At 36.9% G+C, this 17,276-nt stretch overlaps 1 protein-coding gene across 8 annotated transcripts in view; it reads right to left on the reverse strand.

Annotated features, from left to right (window-relative positions):
- DCAF6 (DDB1 and CUL4 associated factor 6) overlaps positions 1-17,276 on the reverse strand; it is a 181,503-nt gene that overhangs the window by 146,890 nt on the left and 17,337 nt on the right. For 7 of the 8 annotated variants that reach the window (XM_061399352.1, XM_061399359.1, XM_061399373.1 and 4 more), the window contains exon 2: positions 5,639-5,700. The exons of the other annotated variant lie outside the window; for it this stretch is intronic. In XM_061399352.1, coding sequence (XP_061255336.1) covers positions 5,639-5,700 — 62 coding nt within the window. The remainder of the gene's footprint in view (positions 1-5,638; positions 5,701-17,276) is intronic. 8 annotated transcript variants of the gene reach the window in all.

Below are 17,276 nucleotides of genomic sequence, written 5' to 3' on the forward strand. Positions count from 1 at the left end.
CCTGATATTCATCGCAGCACTATTTACAATAGCCAGGACATGGAAGCAACCTCGATGTCCATCGGCAGACGAATGGATAAAAAAGCTGTGGTACATATACACAATGGAATATTACTCAGCTATTAAAGAGAATGCATTTGAATCAGTTCTAATGAGGTGGATGAAATTGAAGCCTATTATACAGAGTGAAGTAAATCAGAAAGAAAAACACCAATACAGGTGTTGGTCAATGGATTAATGCATAAAGAAAATATGATAAACACACACAGACACACACAATGGAGTATTAGCCGTAAAAACGAAGGAAATCCTGACATGTGCCACGCAAAAATGAACACTGAAGGCAAGATAAAGAATGACAAATACTTTGTAAGATCACTTATATGTGGACTCTAAAAATGTTCTAACAGAAACAGAGAAGACTGGTAGCAGAGGTTGGAAGATGGAGGAAATGAGATGTTCAGAAAAATAAAAACTTCCAGTTATAAGATGAGTAAGTTCTGGAATCTAATCTACAGCATGGTGGTTATAGTTAACATTACTGTGCTATATACTTGAAAGATGCTGAGACAGTAAATATTAAATGTTCTCACAACCATCACAACAACAAAATGGCAATTATGTGGCATGATAAATGTGATGACTAAGTTTATTGCGATAATCATTTTGAAATACATATCAAATTATTCTATTTTACACATTAAATTTATATAATGATATATGTAAAGTATATCACAATAAAGGTGGGGAAAAAATACAGTAAAAGGATATCCATGAAACTAAAACAAGTGATCATATGCTTCAGTGAGCAGAAAGAAATGGAGAAGACAGAAACAGAAGTGGGAGCCATATATACTTTATTTTTATACCATGAGAAGTTCAGTCACTCAGTTGTGGCCGACTCTTTGAGAGCCCATGGACTGCAGCATGCCAGGCTTCCCTGTCCATCACAAACTCCCAGAGCTTGCTCAAACTCATGTCCATCAAGTCAGTGATGCCATCCAACTATCTCATCCTCTGTCATCTCCTTCTCTTCCCGCCTTCAATCTTTCCCAGCATCAGGGTCTCTTCCAATGAGTCAGTTCTTCACATCAGGTGGCCAAGTATTGGTGCTTCAGCTTCAGCATCAGTCCTTCCAATGAATATTCAGGATTGATTTCCTTTAAGATTGACTGGTTGGATCTCCTTGCAGTCCAAGGGACTCTCAAGAGTCTTCTCCAACACCACAGTTCAAAAGCATCATTTCTTCAGCACTAAGCTTTCTTTATAAGTCTGACTCTCACATCCATGACTACTGGAAAAAACAAAGCTTTGACTAGATGGACCTTTGTTGGCAATGTTATGTCTCTGCTTTTTAATTTACTATGCTGTCTAGGTCAGTCATAACTTTTCTCCCAAGGAGCAAGTGTCTTTTAATTTCATGGCTGCAGTCACCATCTGCAGTGATTTTGGAGCCCAAGAAAATTAAGTCTGTCACTGTTTCCATTGTTTGGCCATCTATTTGGCATGAAGTGTTGGGACCAGATGCCATGACCTTAGTTTTCTGAATGTTGAGTTTCAAGCCAACTTTTTCACTCTCCTCTTTTACTTTCATCAAGAGCTTCTTTAGTTCGTCCTCACTTTCTGCCATAAGGGTGCTCTAATCTGTGTATCTGAGGTTACTGGTATTTCCCCCAGCAATCTTGATTCCAGCTTGTGCTTCATCCAGCCTGGCATTTCTCATGATGTACTCTGCATATAAGTTAAATAAGCAGGGTGACAATAAACAACCTGGATGTACTGTACCATGAGAAGGCATTACCTATTTAAAAATTAATGCAAAATAAAAATAGCACAAAACTCTTTGTGCAAGCAGACAAAAAACAATGTGCAAGCAGAAAAGATATCTTTAATCTTGTAAAAAAAGTTTACTTTCTATTTGTCCTTAGAAAAGTATTTGAGTATACCCAGTTAAATCTCACAGTGAATTCAAAACTGGAAAGATACAGAATCCACAGCTTGTAAAAACTTGAGAAAATCTTAAAGGCAGTCATACAGTATCGGAGAATCCATTTGAAATCAACACCAGGAAACTCTTCTTTGAGGAAGGAGAAAGATTTGAACTCAGATTCTTAAAGAAGGAAATAAAATTCACCATGTACACATAATTTGTCTCTTCAATAAACACTTCATAAGTACCAAATATGTGCCAAGCACTCATCTTGACACTAGACGAAGAAAATAAATTTATGAAGATGTATCTTGGGTCTAGAGTGCTGCAGCAGAGGGAGGCAGGTGGGTAGACTATGAAAAAAATGCGTAATTATAATGTCACTACAATGGGGTAAAAATACAGAAGAAAGAGCAAGATATTGACGAGAAGTGGAGAGCTATTAGTGTGGTCAAGGAAAGCATCTCTGTTAGGTAACACTTAGAACTAAACGAAATGAGGAGATAAGCTTAAAGATATGTGAGGAGGAGAGTTCTAGGTAAAAAACATAAAATACCTAAGGCAGAGGAGTACTTGGTATATTTAAAGAAACAGCAAAAAGATTAGTGTGACTAAAGCAAATATGTGTAAGCCAGAAACCCACTGGAGAGTTTTGAGCACTTAAGTGTGTTCATCTATAAAACAGATGATACATTATATAAATTTCTTCCTACTCTCTCATTTTTTTTTTCTACTCTCTCCTTATTGTGCAGAGTTTTAAGGAAAACAAAGAAATGTAAATATGTATAACATTGTTAACTGAATTTTGACTTTTAGAATACATAAATTTCAGAAGACAACAATGGCTACAAAATACAAAGTAAATGTAATCAACATCGACAATATAGAATCATATATAGCTGAAAGAGATGTGAATAACAGAGACAGGAAGGTGGAAGAAGGGTGAAAGCCTTAAATAACTATTTTACAGAATGGGGATTCAAGAAACATTGTCTACAAATGACAGAACAAAAAAGATGTTTAAGTATGTAATTTACAATTAAAGTGACAACTAGGGAGACTGAGAACAGTAACAAAATTTGGGGGAACCCTATGTCTTATAAATTAGTTAATTTCTCTTCTATAATAGCAAGAAATTAATGGACAATGCTCAACGTTGGCAATTCAAGAAAGATAAGAGTGTCAAAGAGATGAAAGAAATGACCAAAAGATCTGAAATAAAAATGGATTTAAAAAGTTGCATAAGAGGGTAAGAAAGTAATAAGGGCGTGCAGGATATGTCTATTACTTTTTGTTATATTCCATTTTGAACCACTGTTGTTCAGTTGCTAAACTGTGTCCTGGTCTTTGCAGCTTCATGAACTGTAGCATGCCAGGCTTTCCTGTCCTTTGCTATCTCCCTGAGTTTGCTCAAACTCATGTTCATTGAGTCAATGACAACATTCAATCATCTCATCCTTTGTTGCCCCTTCTCCTCTGCCCTCAATCATTCCCACCATCAGGATCTTTTCCAAATGAGTCAGTTCTTTGCATAAGATGGCCAAAGAATTGGAGCTTCAGCTTTAGCATCAGTCCTTCCAATGAGTATTTAGGAATGATTTTCTTTAGGATTGACTGGCTTGATCTCCTTGTAGTCCAAAGGACTCTCAAGAGTCTTCTCCAGCCCCAGTTTGAAATCATCATTTCTTTGGTGCTCAGCCTTCTTTATGGTCCAACTCTCACATCCATACATAACTACTGGAAAAAACCACAGATTTGACTAGATGGACCTTTGTAGCAAAGTGACATCTCTGCTTGATATTACACTGTCTAGGTGTGTCACAGCTCTTCTTCCAAGGAGCAAGTGTCTTTTAATTTTGTGGCTGCAGTCACCGTCCACAGTGATTTTGGAGACCAAGAAAATGAAATCTGACACAATTTCTACTTTTTCTCCCATCAGTTTGCCATAAGCATGTATCATTTTGATTCATTCCCCTCTAGAATGGTTTTAAGTTTTAAAATAAATAATACATTTCTAAACTGTATTTATACATTATTCCACAATCAAAGACAGGAAAAAAAAAATTACAGCTTAGTAGTCACAGTGCACAGGCTTAGCTGCTCTATGGCATGTAGGATCCTCCCAGATCAGGGATGGAACCCACGTCACCTGCATCAGCAGGAGTATTCTTTACCACTTTACCACCGTGCCACCAGGGAAGCCCAACACAAAGGATACAGAAACAAGGTAAATGACATCACAAGGAAATAAACCAGTATTCAGAATGAGGGACAATGTTTAGGAAAATTGACTCAGTTTCTAAAATAAGTCAATGGCAGGGACAAAAAAGGGGAAGACTGTTCTATATTAACAGGGATTTAAGAGGTACAGCCATCAAAGCATGGATGTCACCTGGATCCTCTTTTGAACAAACTACAAAAAATATATATTTTTAAACAATGGGAAAATTTTTATTTTGGACTATTAGATTATATCAAAAATATACTGTCAGTTATTAAATTATATAATGCCATTTTGATTACATAGGAGAAATGTCCATTACTCTAGCACATGAGAATGAATGATCCATCAACAACCAGCAATGAAATGGAGATCCTGTTATAATTCTATAGCACCAATGGAACCAGAGTAGCCACAATTTTCATGGATTCAAATCTACAGAACATTAGCTAATAAATTTCAGGTGTCTGAAGCTGCTTAAAAAAAAAAAAAAGTAAAATGCCCATTATTGTTATGTTACATATAAAAGTGAAATGCTATATCTGAGATTTGCTGTAAAACAATTCAGCAAGGAAAAAACATGAACTGGAAAATGTGCCAAAATCTTATCTGCTAAATCCAAGTGCTGAGCATATAAGAAGCAGGACTCAAGTTTTCATAACAAAAATTTTAAAAGACTTTATTTTTATCTTATTAATTTCAGGGTGCTATTAGACATGCAACTGGGAATGTTTAGTACAGAATTTTATATATAAATTGAGCTCTGGGAAGAAGTAGAAAATTAGAAGTTATGTGTTCTAGCCATGGGACTGAACAGAATCACTTAGAAAAATGGGAGGGTGGGAGAAGCCAAGATACAGTGTTGGTATATCTAACATTTGAAGGTGGAGAAGTAGAGAAGTCAGGGAAGAAGATGGAGAAGATGCAGGAAGTCACTGAGAGAGAAAGAAAACCAAGAGAGTGTGGTGTTACCAGAAACCAAGAGAAATGTATTTCAAAAAAGAAAATGTATTCAATGAATGTCTAAAAGCTTCTGGAAAGTTTGGAACTTTCCTAGAAGTCCAGTGGTTGGTGGTCTGCCTTGCAATGAGGGAGACGTGGGTTCAATCCCTGGTGGGGAACTAAGATCCCATATGCCATAGAGCAGCGAGGCTCACGTGCTACAACTAAGATCCAATACAGCCAGATAAATAAATACTTAAAAAGTTTCTGAGAAGTGACTAATAGATTTGGAGACATGAAGATCACTAGTGACTCCTCACAAAAGCAGCACCAACAGTGAAAGAGATGAAAGCCTTTTGATCATTATTCTTCAAAAAAAATCGTCCATATATTTTCCTAAATTAAAAATATGTTTTAATGTAAAACAATTCTCCCATTTTAATTACAGTTAGTCCAATCTCTTCTGGAAGCACTGGGGCATTTCCTCAAAAATCTGAATACTTAGTATTACAGCTCTCCACAGTTGAGAATTAACTATTACTTACACAGCCATCATGCACATTCAAGGTTGCTTCAAGTTTTAATCTTTGGATAAATTCTCTTCTTCCTGTTTAAAAAGAAAGAACTAAATAAATCAAACAATTTAATGCTTAGAAAAGTGTAACACTGTTAAGAGCCTAGCAACTGACCTGAGGTAGATTCAAGCTCTAAAAAAAAAAAAAAAAAAAAGCTCTAACTTTAACTCCTCCATTTACAGGCTGAGTAACACTGGGCGAACTAACCCCTCCTCAGCCCTAGTTTCCTCATTAGAGTTCCTGCCTACCTCATGTGGTTACCATTAAGAATTAAGTGACTCAAGGAGAGAAAGGGCTTAGCACATTATCTGGAACCACAATAAACATTAAAATGTTCCCTTCATTCATTCATTCACCAAATATACTACCTGCTTACTGCATTTCAGGTGGTGTTATAGGAGCTAGGGATACAACAGTAAAATAAAAAAGATCCCTGACTCTAGTTAGCTTAACAAAAGACAGTATACAATATGTGACAATACACAAAACGGTATAAGGAAAAATAAAGCAGCTAGAAAAGGACTTAAAGAAGACTGGAGGTGGGTAACAGAGTTTTCAAAACTTTACAGTGGGTGGCAAACAGTGTTTTATAAGATGCCACCTATTTTTAAACACATCTCAATTTCAGAAATGCTAAAATACTTAAAACTTCATTTCACAATGATGAAATGTGACAGGAAAAAAATAAAATCAGCCTCACTGTCCATCAGTAGCAGAACAGTTATAATACTTCAAAAGTAGAATAAATTACTCCTTTGAAAAACAGAAATATGTTTCTTTAGGAACGAATCATTCTTTACCAAAAATGGACCAAAAAAGCCTCATGTTTATTCAGAAGCTGTAGTGAAAAGAAGCTGAATATATGACAGTCTGGTAATTAGCTAAGAAATCAGGCTGATGAGATTTCAAAATTAAATCTGACTGTGCTCTCTGTATACTGTCACAAGGGACAGATTCCTCTACTACAGTTTTCTTGTGTTCAGTGTGAAGAGCAAGATCTTGAAGGCAAACTGTTTTCTTTGTCCTTGCCTATAACTGGTTAAGATGGCTATACAATGAATGAACATGTGGTTAAAAATTCTGTGTGGGGGGAAGGTGGGAAAACGGGGGTATGGTTCTTATTAGAATAAAACAACCTGCAGAAATTCAGCAAAGTATTTTCACAAATTATGTTATACTTTATACATAATCAACTTTCCACATCTGATTTTCAGTTTTGTTTTGTTTTTTTCTTTTTTTCATTGACTTTATCATTTATTTAGTTGCCCTATTGTCTATTTCGGCCAGTTTTAAAACATTTCCTTTACACTGGATATCTGATATGATTCATTCTACTTTTTACCAAGTTTAATTTTCTATCAGATCCATTACGTACTATAATAGTGAAGTGAAAGTCGCTCAGTCGTGTTCGACTCTTTATGACCCAATGGACTATACAGACCATGGAATTCTCCAGGCCAGAATACTGGAAAGGGTAGCCATTACCTTCTCCAGGGGAATCTTCCCAGGTCTTAATATGAACCCAGGTCTATAATACAGTCTACATAAATAGACAAATGTACTGATTTGTCTCTTCAAATTGGTAGCAAATTAAAATTGTAACTTTTACTGGATTTGTAACTGTCTCCACTGGCTCGCTGCTTCTCGGTTATTACTGTTTTCCCTTATCCAAATCTGTCCCACAAAATGTCTTTTAAAAAATGCTAACTGTGGTAAACAGATAAAATTTTTAGAAATCCTTCCTTTGGCTGTCAACATGTGTGGTAATCTTAATGAGCTGCAAATTAAGAGTTCAGAAATAAAGTATTCAAATTAACATGACAGTAACTAAAATTCATTAAAATGCTAAGAAAAAAGTATTAAAAACTTTTTTCCAAATTTCTAAGCATCTGGGTTTGAAAACATGGCTCTAGCCATTTCCAACTAGAGGAAATGGTAGTGCAACATGAGAGAACAGAAGACAAAGTGAGTAATCTGAGCAAAAAGTCTTATATATGAACCTGTACACAAAAACATGCCCTAAGACATGCACTGAGACAAGACAGCTCCTGAATGATATTTCTGTATGTGACTTAGGAGCTCAGAATGACTACTGTCCACACATTCCATAAAAAGGGCTTCGAGAACAACCTAGTATAAACCTCTTCAACCCTTCTGATAATTAAATGCACTACACCATGAAACAGAAGCTGAAAACTAGGGTAAAAGAAGAACTGTAAGTTAAAAAACTGAGTCCTCTCAAATTAAAACAAAAATAAATTATTACCTATTATCAAGAACTTTGGCCTAGCTGTAAGCTAACAAGTTACCTGCCACCATCTTAGGGATGCTAGCAGAAGACACAAGACTCCAGTCAGAGGCAAAGAACCATTCTACTCCAGTAGAATGAGCTTCAGGATCAATGGTTCCTCTTGTCCAATTCCCACAGGGCAATGTAGAGAGGGGCCTGGGGGGATACTGCACATGCAATGGATTTGAATCACAGCTGGAGTACCCTGAACTGAGGGAACCCAAATCTCATATCAAGCAAATCTACCTGACCTTTGTCCCAAAAGACATTATCTTTATTATTTTAGACAAAAAACAAATCTGCCTTCTGCTTCACAGAGAGATACTGAATGCTCTATCTTCCAAGGCTATTCCCTAAAAAAAAAAAAAATCCTTGTAAAGATGGTCCAGAGCAAAGAAGCCAGTGCCTCTGCTCAAAAGATGTACAGAAATACAAAGGAGACATGGAGAACTGTCTCCCAGCTATTACACATTTATTATGGATGAATGTACCTACCATTGTGGCTTTCTATTCAAGTGTTTCTGTAGCCCAAGCTGTCTCATTTAATTCCGTCTCTTTTACATTCTATTCTATGTGATAGATTGTAAGCTCCATTTAAAAAAAAGGAACACTCTTTTGTTGACCAAAGTATCCTAAATGCCTAGAACAGTGCCTAAGACAAAGTAGAAACTGAACATAGGTTTTCTGAATCAGTGAATAAAATAATAGGATCATAATACTTATTCTGCTCTTTAACGTGTTTCCTCTCAAAAAGGTGAACACCTTTCATTGCAATACAAGCATACTGCTCATATTTAATGGTTTTGTAACTTACTAAACTGTTTGATAACTTACTTATTCATGTACCTATCCCTGTTATTAGACCATGAGTTACTTGGGACAAGAAATTTTAGGCTTAAATATCTAACTTGGATCATTATACACGTATATGGGGCAAAACTTAACAACTCAGGGCCTTAGTACTATATTTGTAAAAATTTTATATTTGATGGGAATAATACCATCAACTTCATATGCTTATTGTCATAAGAAAATTAATCAGCATATGCAAAACTCATAGATATGTCTGATCTACTATAGACACTTAAGAATAGTTCTCTCTTGAAGGGAACCCTCCTACACTATTGATAGGAACATAAATTAGTCTAGCCATTATGGAGAAAAGAATGGAGGTTCCTTAAAAAACTAAAAATAGAGCTACCATATGGCCCTGCAATCCAATTTCTGGGCATAGAGCCTGAGAAAAACACGATCTGAAATGATACATGCACCCCAATGTTCCCTGCACCAATGTTTACAATAGCCAAGACATGGAAGCAGCCTAAATGTCCATCAACAGATGAATGGATAGAGAAGATTTGGTACAATGGAATATTAGTCTCCTAGTAATTCTGCTTCTTTGATTGAACTCATTTATGATTAACATTTTCAGCAAACTAGCAACAGAAGGAAACTTCCTCAATCTGACAATAAGCACCAGTAAAAGAATGAAAATTTATATTTAGTGGTGAAAGACTGAATGCTTCCCATTTAAGATCAGGACAATATAAGGAAGTTTCACTCTCACCACTACTATTAAACACGTTCCTGGAAGTTTTAGAGAGAGAGATAATGTAAGAAAGAAAAAAAAAGATACATAGTTTGGAAAGTAAGAAATAAGAGAGTCCCTACTGAAAGATGATATAATTTTCCATGTAAAAAAATCTCCTGGCATATACCTCAAAACCTCAAAAGATATATATGCAGAGTACATTATGCGAAATGCCAGGCTGGATGAAGCACAAGCTGTAATCAAGACTGCTGGGAGTAATATCAATAACCTCAGACATGCAGATGACACTACCATTGTGGTAGAAAGCAAAGAACTAAAGAATCTCTTGACAAAAGTACAAGAGCAGAGTGAAAAAGCTGGCTTAAAACTCAACATTCAAAAAACTAAGGTCAGGCATCCGGTCCCATCACTTCATGGCAAATAGATGGGCAAACAATGGAAACTGTGATAGACTTTATTTTCTTGGGCTCCAGAATCACTGCAGATGGTGACTGCAGCCATGAAATTAAAAGACACTTGCTCCTTGGAAGAAAAGCTATAACCAACCTAGACAAAGCAGAGACATTACTTTGCCAACAAAGGTCCGTCTAGTCAAAGCTATGGTTTTCCCAGTAGTCAGGTATGGATCTGAGTTGGACTATAAAGAAAGCTGAGCACCGAAGAATTGATGCTTTTGAACTGTGGTGTTGGAGAAGACTCTCGAGAGTCACTTGGACTGCAAGGAGATCAAACTGTAAGGAGTCAATCCTAAAGGAAATCAACCCTGAATATTCATTGGAAGGACTCATGCTGAAGCTGAAGCTCCAATACTTTGGCCACCTGATGCAAAGAGCTAAGTCACTGTAAAAGACCCTGATGCTGGGAAAGATTGAAGGCAGGAGGAGAAGGGGATGACAGAGAATGAGATGGTTGGATAGCATCACTGACTCAATGGACATGAGTTTGAACAAGCTCTGGGTATTGGTGACAGACAGAGAAGCCTGGCGTGCTGCAGTCCAAGGGGTCGCAAAGAGTCAGACAGGACTGAGTAACTGAACGAAAACTGAGCAAGATTACAGGATATAAGACCAACACAGACCAAAAAAGAAAAACACACTGTTTTATACTAATAATGAATGGACAGAAGTTGAACTTTAACACAATATATTTTAAAATGATATTAATTAAAAGAAAATTAAACATTCAAAATAAGTATAACAAATTATACTGAGGATCTGTATCCTGATAACTACTGGTTGGTCAAAAAGTTCAAATAAACTTGTAGGCCAATCCAATACAAAATGCTGATGAAGGAAACCAAAGAACTAAATAAATGTAGCAATGTACTGTGTCTATGGATCAGAAGACTCAACACAGCAAAGATGTCAGTTCTTTCCAAACTGATATGTAAGTCCAATGCAATTCCTATCAAAATTTCAACAAGGTATTTTGTAGATAAAGACAACCTTACTATAAAATTCATATAAAAAGGCAAAAGACCTAGAAGAGCTAAAACAGTTTTGAAAAAGAAGAGTTGAAGGGGGAAACATCATTCAACCTGATGTAAAAACTTACTATATAGCTACAATAAGCAAACAGTATGATATTTACAGAGAGATAGATACACATACCAATGAAAGAGAATAGATAACACAGATTAGACACACACAAATATGCCCAAAAGGTACAAAAGCAATTCAACAGACACAGTTTTTTAAATAGTGCTAGAGCAAGTGGACATTCATAAGCACAAAAATGAACTTCAAGTTAAATCACATACCTCATACAAAAATTCACACATCATTGACAAGAAACGTATTAATGTATCTTTTGTTACCTGAAAGTATTGACCTGAAATGTTCACTATTCACTTATATAACAAACTGCCAGCCACAGGAGTTAGTTTCTGCAAAAATCCCCCAGTCAATAATGTGACAACATAAAATGGACCCTAAAATTAAATGTAAAAATGTAAGATTATAAAACTTCAGAGAAAAGACACAGGAGGTGATCTTTAGGACCTGGGGCTAAGTTAAGAGTTTTTAAAAATGATATCAAAAGCAAAGGCCATAAAAGAAAAACACTGATAAACTGAACCTGTGCAGGAAAGCTGGGCAGCCATGGAAGCAAGGCAATATTGCTGAGTCAAGCGTAAGGGGTGGAACCAGCACCACAGCCTCTCCCCCAACAGGTCAGCATCGGCAGCTGAACAATAGAAAGGCTGGCCCACCAAAAGCCTGACCACTGAACTACCGAGTAGGACCCCACCCACCGTGCCGCTTTAAGTGCCTGACACGCCAATCTACAGAGTAGGACTCCAGCCAGGGGGCCCCTCTATGTGCCTGATGCCCTGAACAACAGAGAAGGACCCCAGGCAAGACACCCTTTTAGTGCCTGAACTTATGGAGCTACGAAGAAAGAATGGCCAAAGAGGCCTTCTGATCGCCAGCTACAAGAGGCTCCAAAAGAGACTCTGACAGGGCCATAACTCCTGTGGCTGGGGCAGTCCACTTTGCACTGCCAGGGTCCCCGCAAACCAAGCAGCTGCACCACCTTCATGCTCAACTCTCACTGGGGCAGAGCTGCCACAGGCAAGAAAAATCTTGCATCTATACGTGTAGGGTCGCTTCAGTCGTTTCCAACTCTTTGCGACCTGGTAGACTGTGGCCTGCCAGGATTCTCTGTCAAGGGGGTTCTCCAGGCAAGAGTCCTGGAGCGTACTGGCCAACACTGGTTGCCATACCCTTCTAGAGCACTGTATTTCCTACTACCCTAGCCGTCAACCCCCCTGAGTACCTGGTGCTGCCAGAACCCCTGCGACCCAAGCAGCTGCCCCACCTCCACACCTGGCCCTCACAGGGGCAAACCCAGGTCCTTCAGGGCAGCCTCAGGAGGAAACTCCAGTGGACAACCCACATGTAGAGGTGGAAATAAAACCACAGTTGAAACCCAGAGCAGTGTGGCTAAGGAGGAAGACCCAAAACCTTCCCACCAGCTGTACAAGCTGCAGATTCAATCCACACGATCAACTAGGCAGACTCTGTGTCTGTGGAATGTATAAAAGAACAAGAAGATCTCCCACAGAAGAAAATGCACTAGTTCTGATAGCTGTGGATGTTGGAGGCAAGAACACACAGGAGAAGGACCAGATTAGAACCTGAGCTGCCCCCACAGCAGGTCCAGAGATCAGCACAGTGTTGGAGGGCATCTGAGGGAGGTGAGGTGGACTGTCACTCCCAGCGAGGGGAAGGACTGTGACAGCAGTGACTCAAGAAAAATATTCATTATTCTTAGAATAATGAATCTCAGAACAAGTTTTGACTTGTTCTACAGATTCTTTCTGATTTTTGTTCTTTGTCCTTATCCCCCTCTGTTGTAGTTGTCAATTTTATTGGCACTATGAAATCTAATTAAGCTTTTGAGCTTTTTTTTTCTTCCTCAGTCACATTTTTTATTATTGTAATAAACCTAAATGTTGGGCCTTTGCAGTTCTGTGGAGTTTTCCTTTTTCTTTTCTCTTTAATTTTAATTTTTAATTTCTTAAGCCTATTTATTTTCTACATTTATTCCTTTGTTTGCTTTTCCTACTGTTCTTTTCCCCTTGCAGTTAATCTTTAATGTATATAAATTTTCTTCATCTAGCTCTATTTAACTATTCTTTCTTTTCTTTCCTCTCAACATATTTTTTAGTTTTGTCTTCATTACTTTGTTCCACACGTGGCACCTTGCTTTAGTTTTGTTTTCCGGTATGTGCTTTAGTTAGTCTTGTTCTTAACTGGTAAATATAATTTTTTATTTCCTTTGTTCACAGGCTCAATCTACTGTGTACTTTGTTTTAGTTGGATTGTTTTCCCTTTGCTTATGGGTGTATATGTATACATGTATATTCCATTATTTTAATTATTATTTGCCTGATTTTATAACTACAATTTGTCTGAGGTTCATCTTTGGTATCTCATTTTTGTGTATTTGTTTTAATCTCACTTAATGTCCTAACAAACCACTTGGAGAATCTTCGTTCCTGACCAGAGATCAAGCCCTGAGCCTTTGGAGAGGGAGTATTGACTCCAAGACCCTAGACTACCAGAGAACTAATACTAGGGAGTACCAAATAGTGAGCAGTCTCACAAAGGAAACCACGGGAAGAAAGACCCGGCATCACCCAACCAACGGTAGCACTGTGCAGGATGCCCCATCTAAACAACAAACAAAACAAAAATACATACCCAATCATCAGCAGACAGGAATATCACCTCATTCAGCCTTGCCCACCAGGAAAAACAAACAAACAAAAAAATTCAGCACAAAGCTCACCCTATACAAAGCTTACACAGACCACTGAACCAACCTTAGGAGGGTAGAAACCAAAAGGAAGAAAGAATTCAACTTTGAAGCCTGGGAAAAGGAGACCTCAAACACAATAAGTTTATAAAAAAGAATGAAAAGGCAGAGAAATACTACACAAATGAAGGAACAAACTAGAAACACAGAAGTCCAAATAAACGAAGAGGAAATAGGCAAACTACCTGAAAAAGAATTCAAAATAACGATAGTAAAAAATGATCAAAAACCTTGAAAAATAGAGAATATGCAAGAATCAATTAACAAACACCTAGAAGAATTAAAGAATAAACATACAGAGGCAACACAATTACTGAAATTAAAAATACTCTGGAAGGAATCTATAGCAGAATATCTGAAGAAGAACAAATCAGTGAGCAGGAACATAAAATGGTGGAAATAACTTCTGAAGAGCAGAATAAAGTAAAAAGAATGAAAAGTACTAAGGACAGTCTCAGAGACCTCTGGGACAATATCAAATGCACCAACATTTGAATTATAGGGGTCCCAGAAAAAGAAAGGATATGAGAAAATTTTTTAAGAGATTATAGTTGAAAATTTCCCCAACATGGAAAACAAAATAGTCAATCAAGTCCAAGAGGCACAAACAGTGCCATACAGGATAAACCCAAGGAGAAACACGCCGAGACACATACTAATCAAACCAAGACTAAACACAAAGAAAGAATATTAAAAGCAGCAAGGGAAAAGCAACAAATAACACACAAGGGAAACCTCATACATTTAACAGCTGATCTTTCAGCACAAATTCTGCAGGCCAGGAGAGAATGGCAGGATATATTTAAAGTACTGAAAGGGAAAAAATCTACAACCAAGATTACTGTACCTGGCAAGGATCTCATTCAAAACTGATCTAGAAACAAAAAGCTTTTCAGACAAGCAACAGTTACAAGAATTCAGCACCACCAAAGCAGCTTTAAAACAAACGTTAAAGGGATTTAAATAGTCAACAAACACAAGAGAAAGAAGAAGATCTACAAAATCAAGCCCAAACAATTAAAAACATGGCAATAGGAACATATGTATCAATAATTACTTTAAATGTAAATGGATTAAATGGTCCAACCAAAAGACACAGATTGGCTGAATGGATACAAAAACAAGACCCATATACATGCTGTCTATGAGAAACCCACTTCAGACCTAAAGACACATATAGACTGAAAGTGAGAGGATGCAAAAATATACTCCATGCAAATGGGAAGCAACAGAAAGCTGGAGTAGCAATCCTCATATCAGACATTATAGACCTTAAAATAAAGAAGATAACAAGAGATAAGGAAGGATACTACATAATGAGCAAGGGATCAATCCAAGAGGAAGACATAACAACTGTAAATATCTATGTACCTATGCTCCTATGTTGATAGGAGCACCTCGATACATAAGACAAACACTAACAGACTAAAAGGAGAAACTGACAGGAACACAATAACAGTAGTAGACGTTAACACCCCACTCACACCAATGGACACAGCATCAAAACAGAAAGTTAATAAGGAAACCCAAGCCTCAAATGATACAGTAGATGGGATGGATCTCACTGATATCTTGAGGCCATTCCATCCAAATGCAAAGGAATACACCTTCTTCTCAAGTGCACATGGAACATTCTCCAGGACAGACCACATCTTGGGTCACATATCAAATCTCAGTAAATATAAGAAAACTGAAATTATATCAAGCATCTTCTCTGACCATAACACTATGAGACTAGGTATCAATTACAAGAAAAAAGCTGTAAGAAACAAAGATATGGAGATTAAGCAATACATTTCTAAATAACCAACAGGTTACTGAAGAAATCAAAAGGGAAATCAAAAAATTTCAAGAAACAAATGATAATGAAAACATAACTCAAAACCTATGGGATGCAGCAAAAGCAGTTCTAAGAGGGAAGCTTATAGCAATACAATCCTACCTCAAGAAAGAAGAAAAACATGGAACAGACAACCTAACTTTACACCTAAAACAACTGGAAAAAGAATGAAAAAAAAAAAAAAACCCCCGCAAAATTAGAAGGAAAGAAATCATAAAGATCCGAGCAGAAACAAATGGAAAGAAATGACAGAAACAACAGTAAAGATTAATAAAACTAAAAGCTGGTTCTTTGAGAAGATAAACACAACTGACAAACCTTCATCAAGAAAAAAAGAGAAGAATCAAATCAACAAAATTAAAAATGAAAAAGGAGAGGTTACAACAGACAATGCAGAAATACAAAAGATTATAAGAGACTATATGGCAATAAAATGCATAACCTGGAAGAAATGGACAGAGTCTTAAAAATGTTCAATCTTCCAAGACTGAACCAGGAAGATATAGAAATTATGAACAACCCAATTACAAGCACTGAAATTGAAGCTGTGATCAAAAATCTCCCCAAAAACAAAAGCCCAGGACCAGATAGCTTCACAGGAGAATTCTATCAAACATTTAGAGAAGAGCTAATGCCTATCTTTATAAAACTCTTTCAAAAACCTGCAGAGGAAGGAACACTTCCAAACTCATTCTATGAGGCCACCATCACCCTGATACCAAAACCAGACAAAGACAACACAAAAAAAGAAAACGACGGGCCAATATCACTGATGAACAGAGATGCAAAAATCCTCAACAAAATTTTAGCAAACAGAATTCAGCAACACATCAAACAGCTCATACACCACAATCAACTTGGGTTTATTCCAGGGATGCAAGGATTCTTCAATATATGCAAATCAATCAATGTAACACACCATATTAAATTCAAAGATAAAAACCATATGATAATTTCAATAGATGCAGAAAAAGCCTTTGACAAAACTCAGTACCCATTTATGATTAAAACTCTTCAAAAAAGGGGCATAGAAGGAACCTAACTCAACATAGTAAAGCCCATATATGATAAGTCTACAGCAAACATTTTTCTCAATGGTGAAAAACTGAAAGGAATCCCCCTATGATCAGGAACAAGACAAGGGTGTCCACTTTCACCACTATTATTCAACATAGTTCTGGGATTCCTAGCTATAGCAATCAGAGAAGAAATAGAAATAAAAGGAATCCAGATCGGAAAAGAAGTAAAGCTCTCACTGCTTGCAGATGACATGATACTGTACATAGAAAACCCTAAAGATAAGAGTCAGAAAATTACTAGATCTAAACAGTGAATTTTGCAAAGTTGCAGGATACAAAATCAATACACGCATTTCTACACACTAACAATGAAAAATTAGAAAGAGAAATTAAGGAATCAATCCCATTCACCACTGCAACAAAAAGAATTAAATATCAAGGAATAAACTTACCCAAAGAGACAAAAGAGCTGTACACAGAAAATTATAAGATACTGATGAAAGAAATCAAAGATGACATAATTAGATGGAGAGACATTCCATTTTCCTGGGCAGGAAGAATCAATATTGTGAAAATGACAATACTAC

The sequence above is a fragment of the Bos javanicus genome, chromosome 3 (assembly GCF_032452875.1).
Source record: "Bos javanicus breed banteng chromosome 3, ARS-OSU_banteng_1.0, whole genome shotgun sequence".
Classification (NCBI taxonomy): domain Eukaryota; kingdom Metazoa; phylum Chordata; class Mammalia; order Artiodactyla; family Bovidae; genus Bos; species Bos javanicus.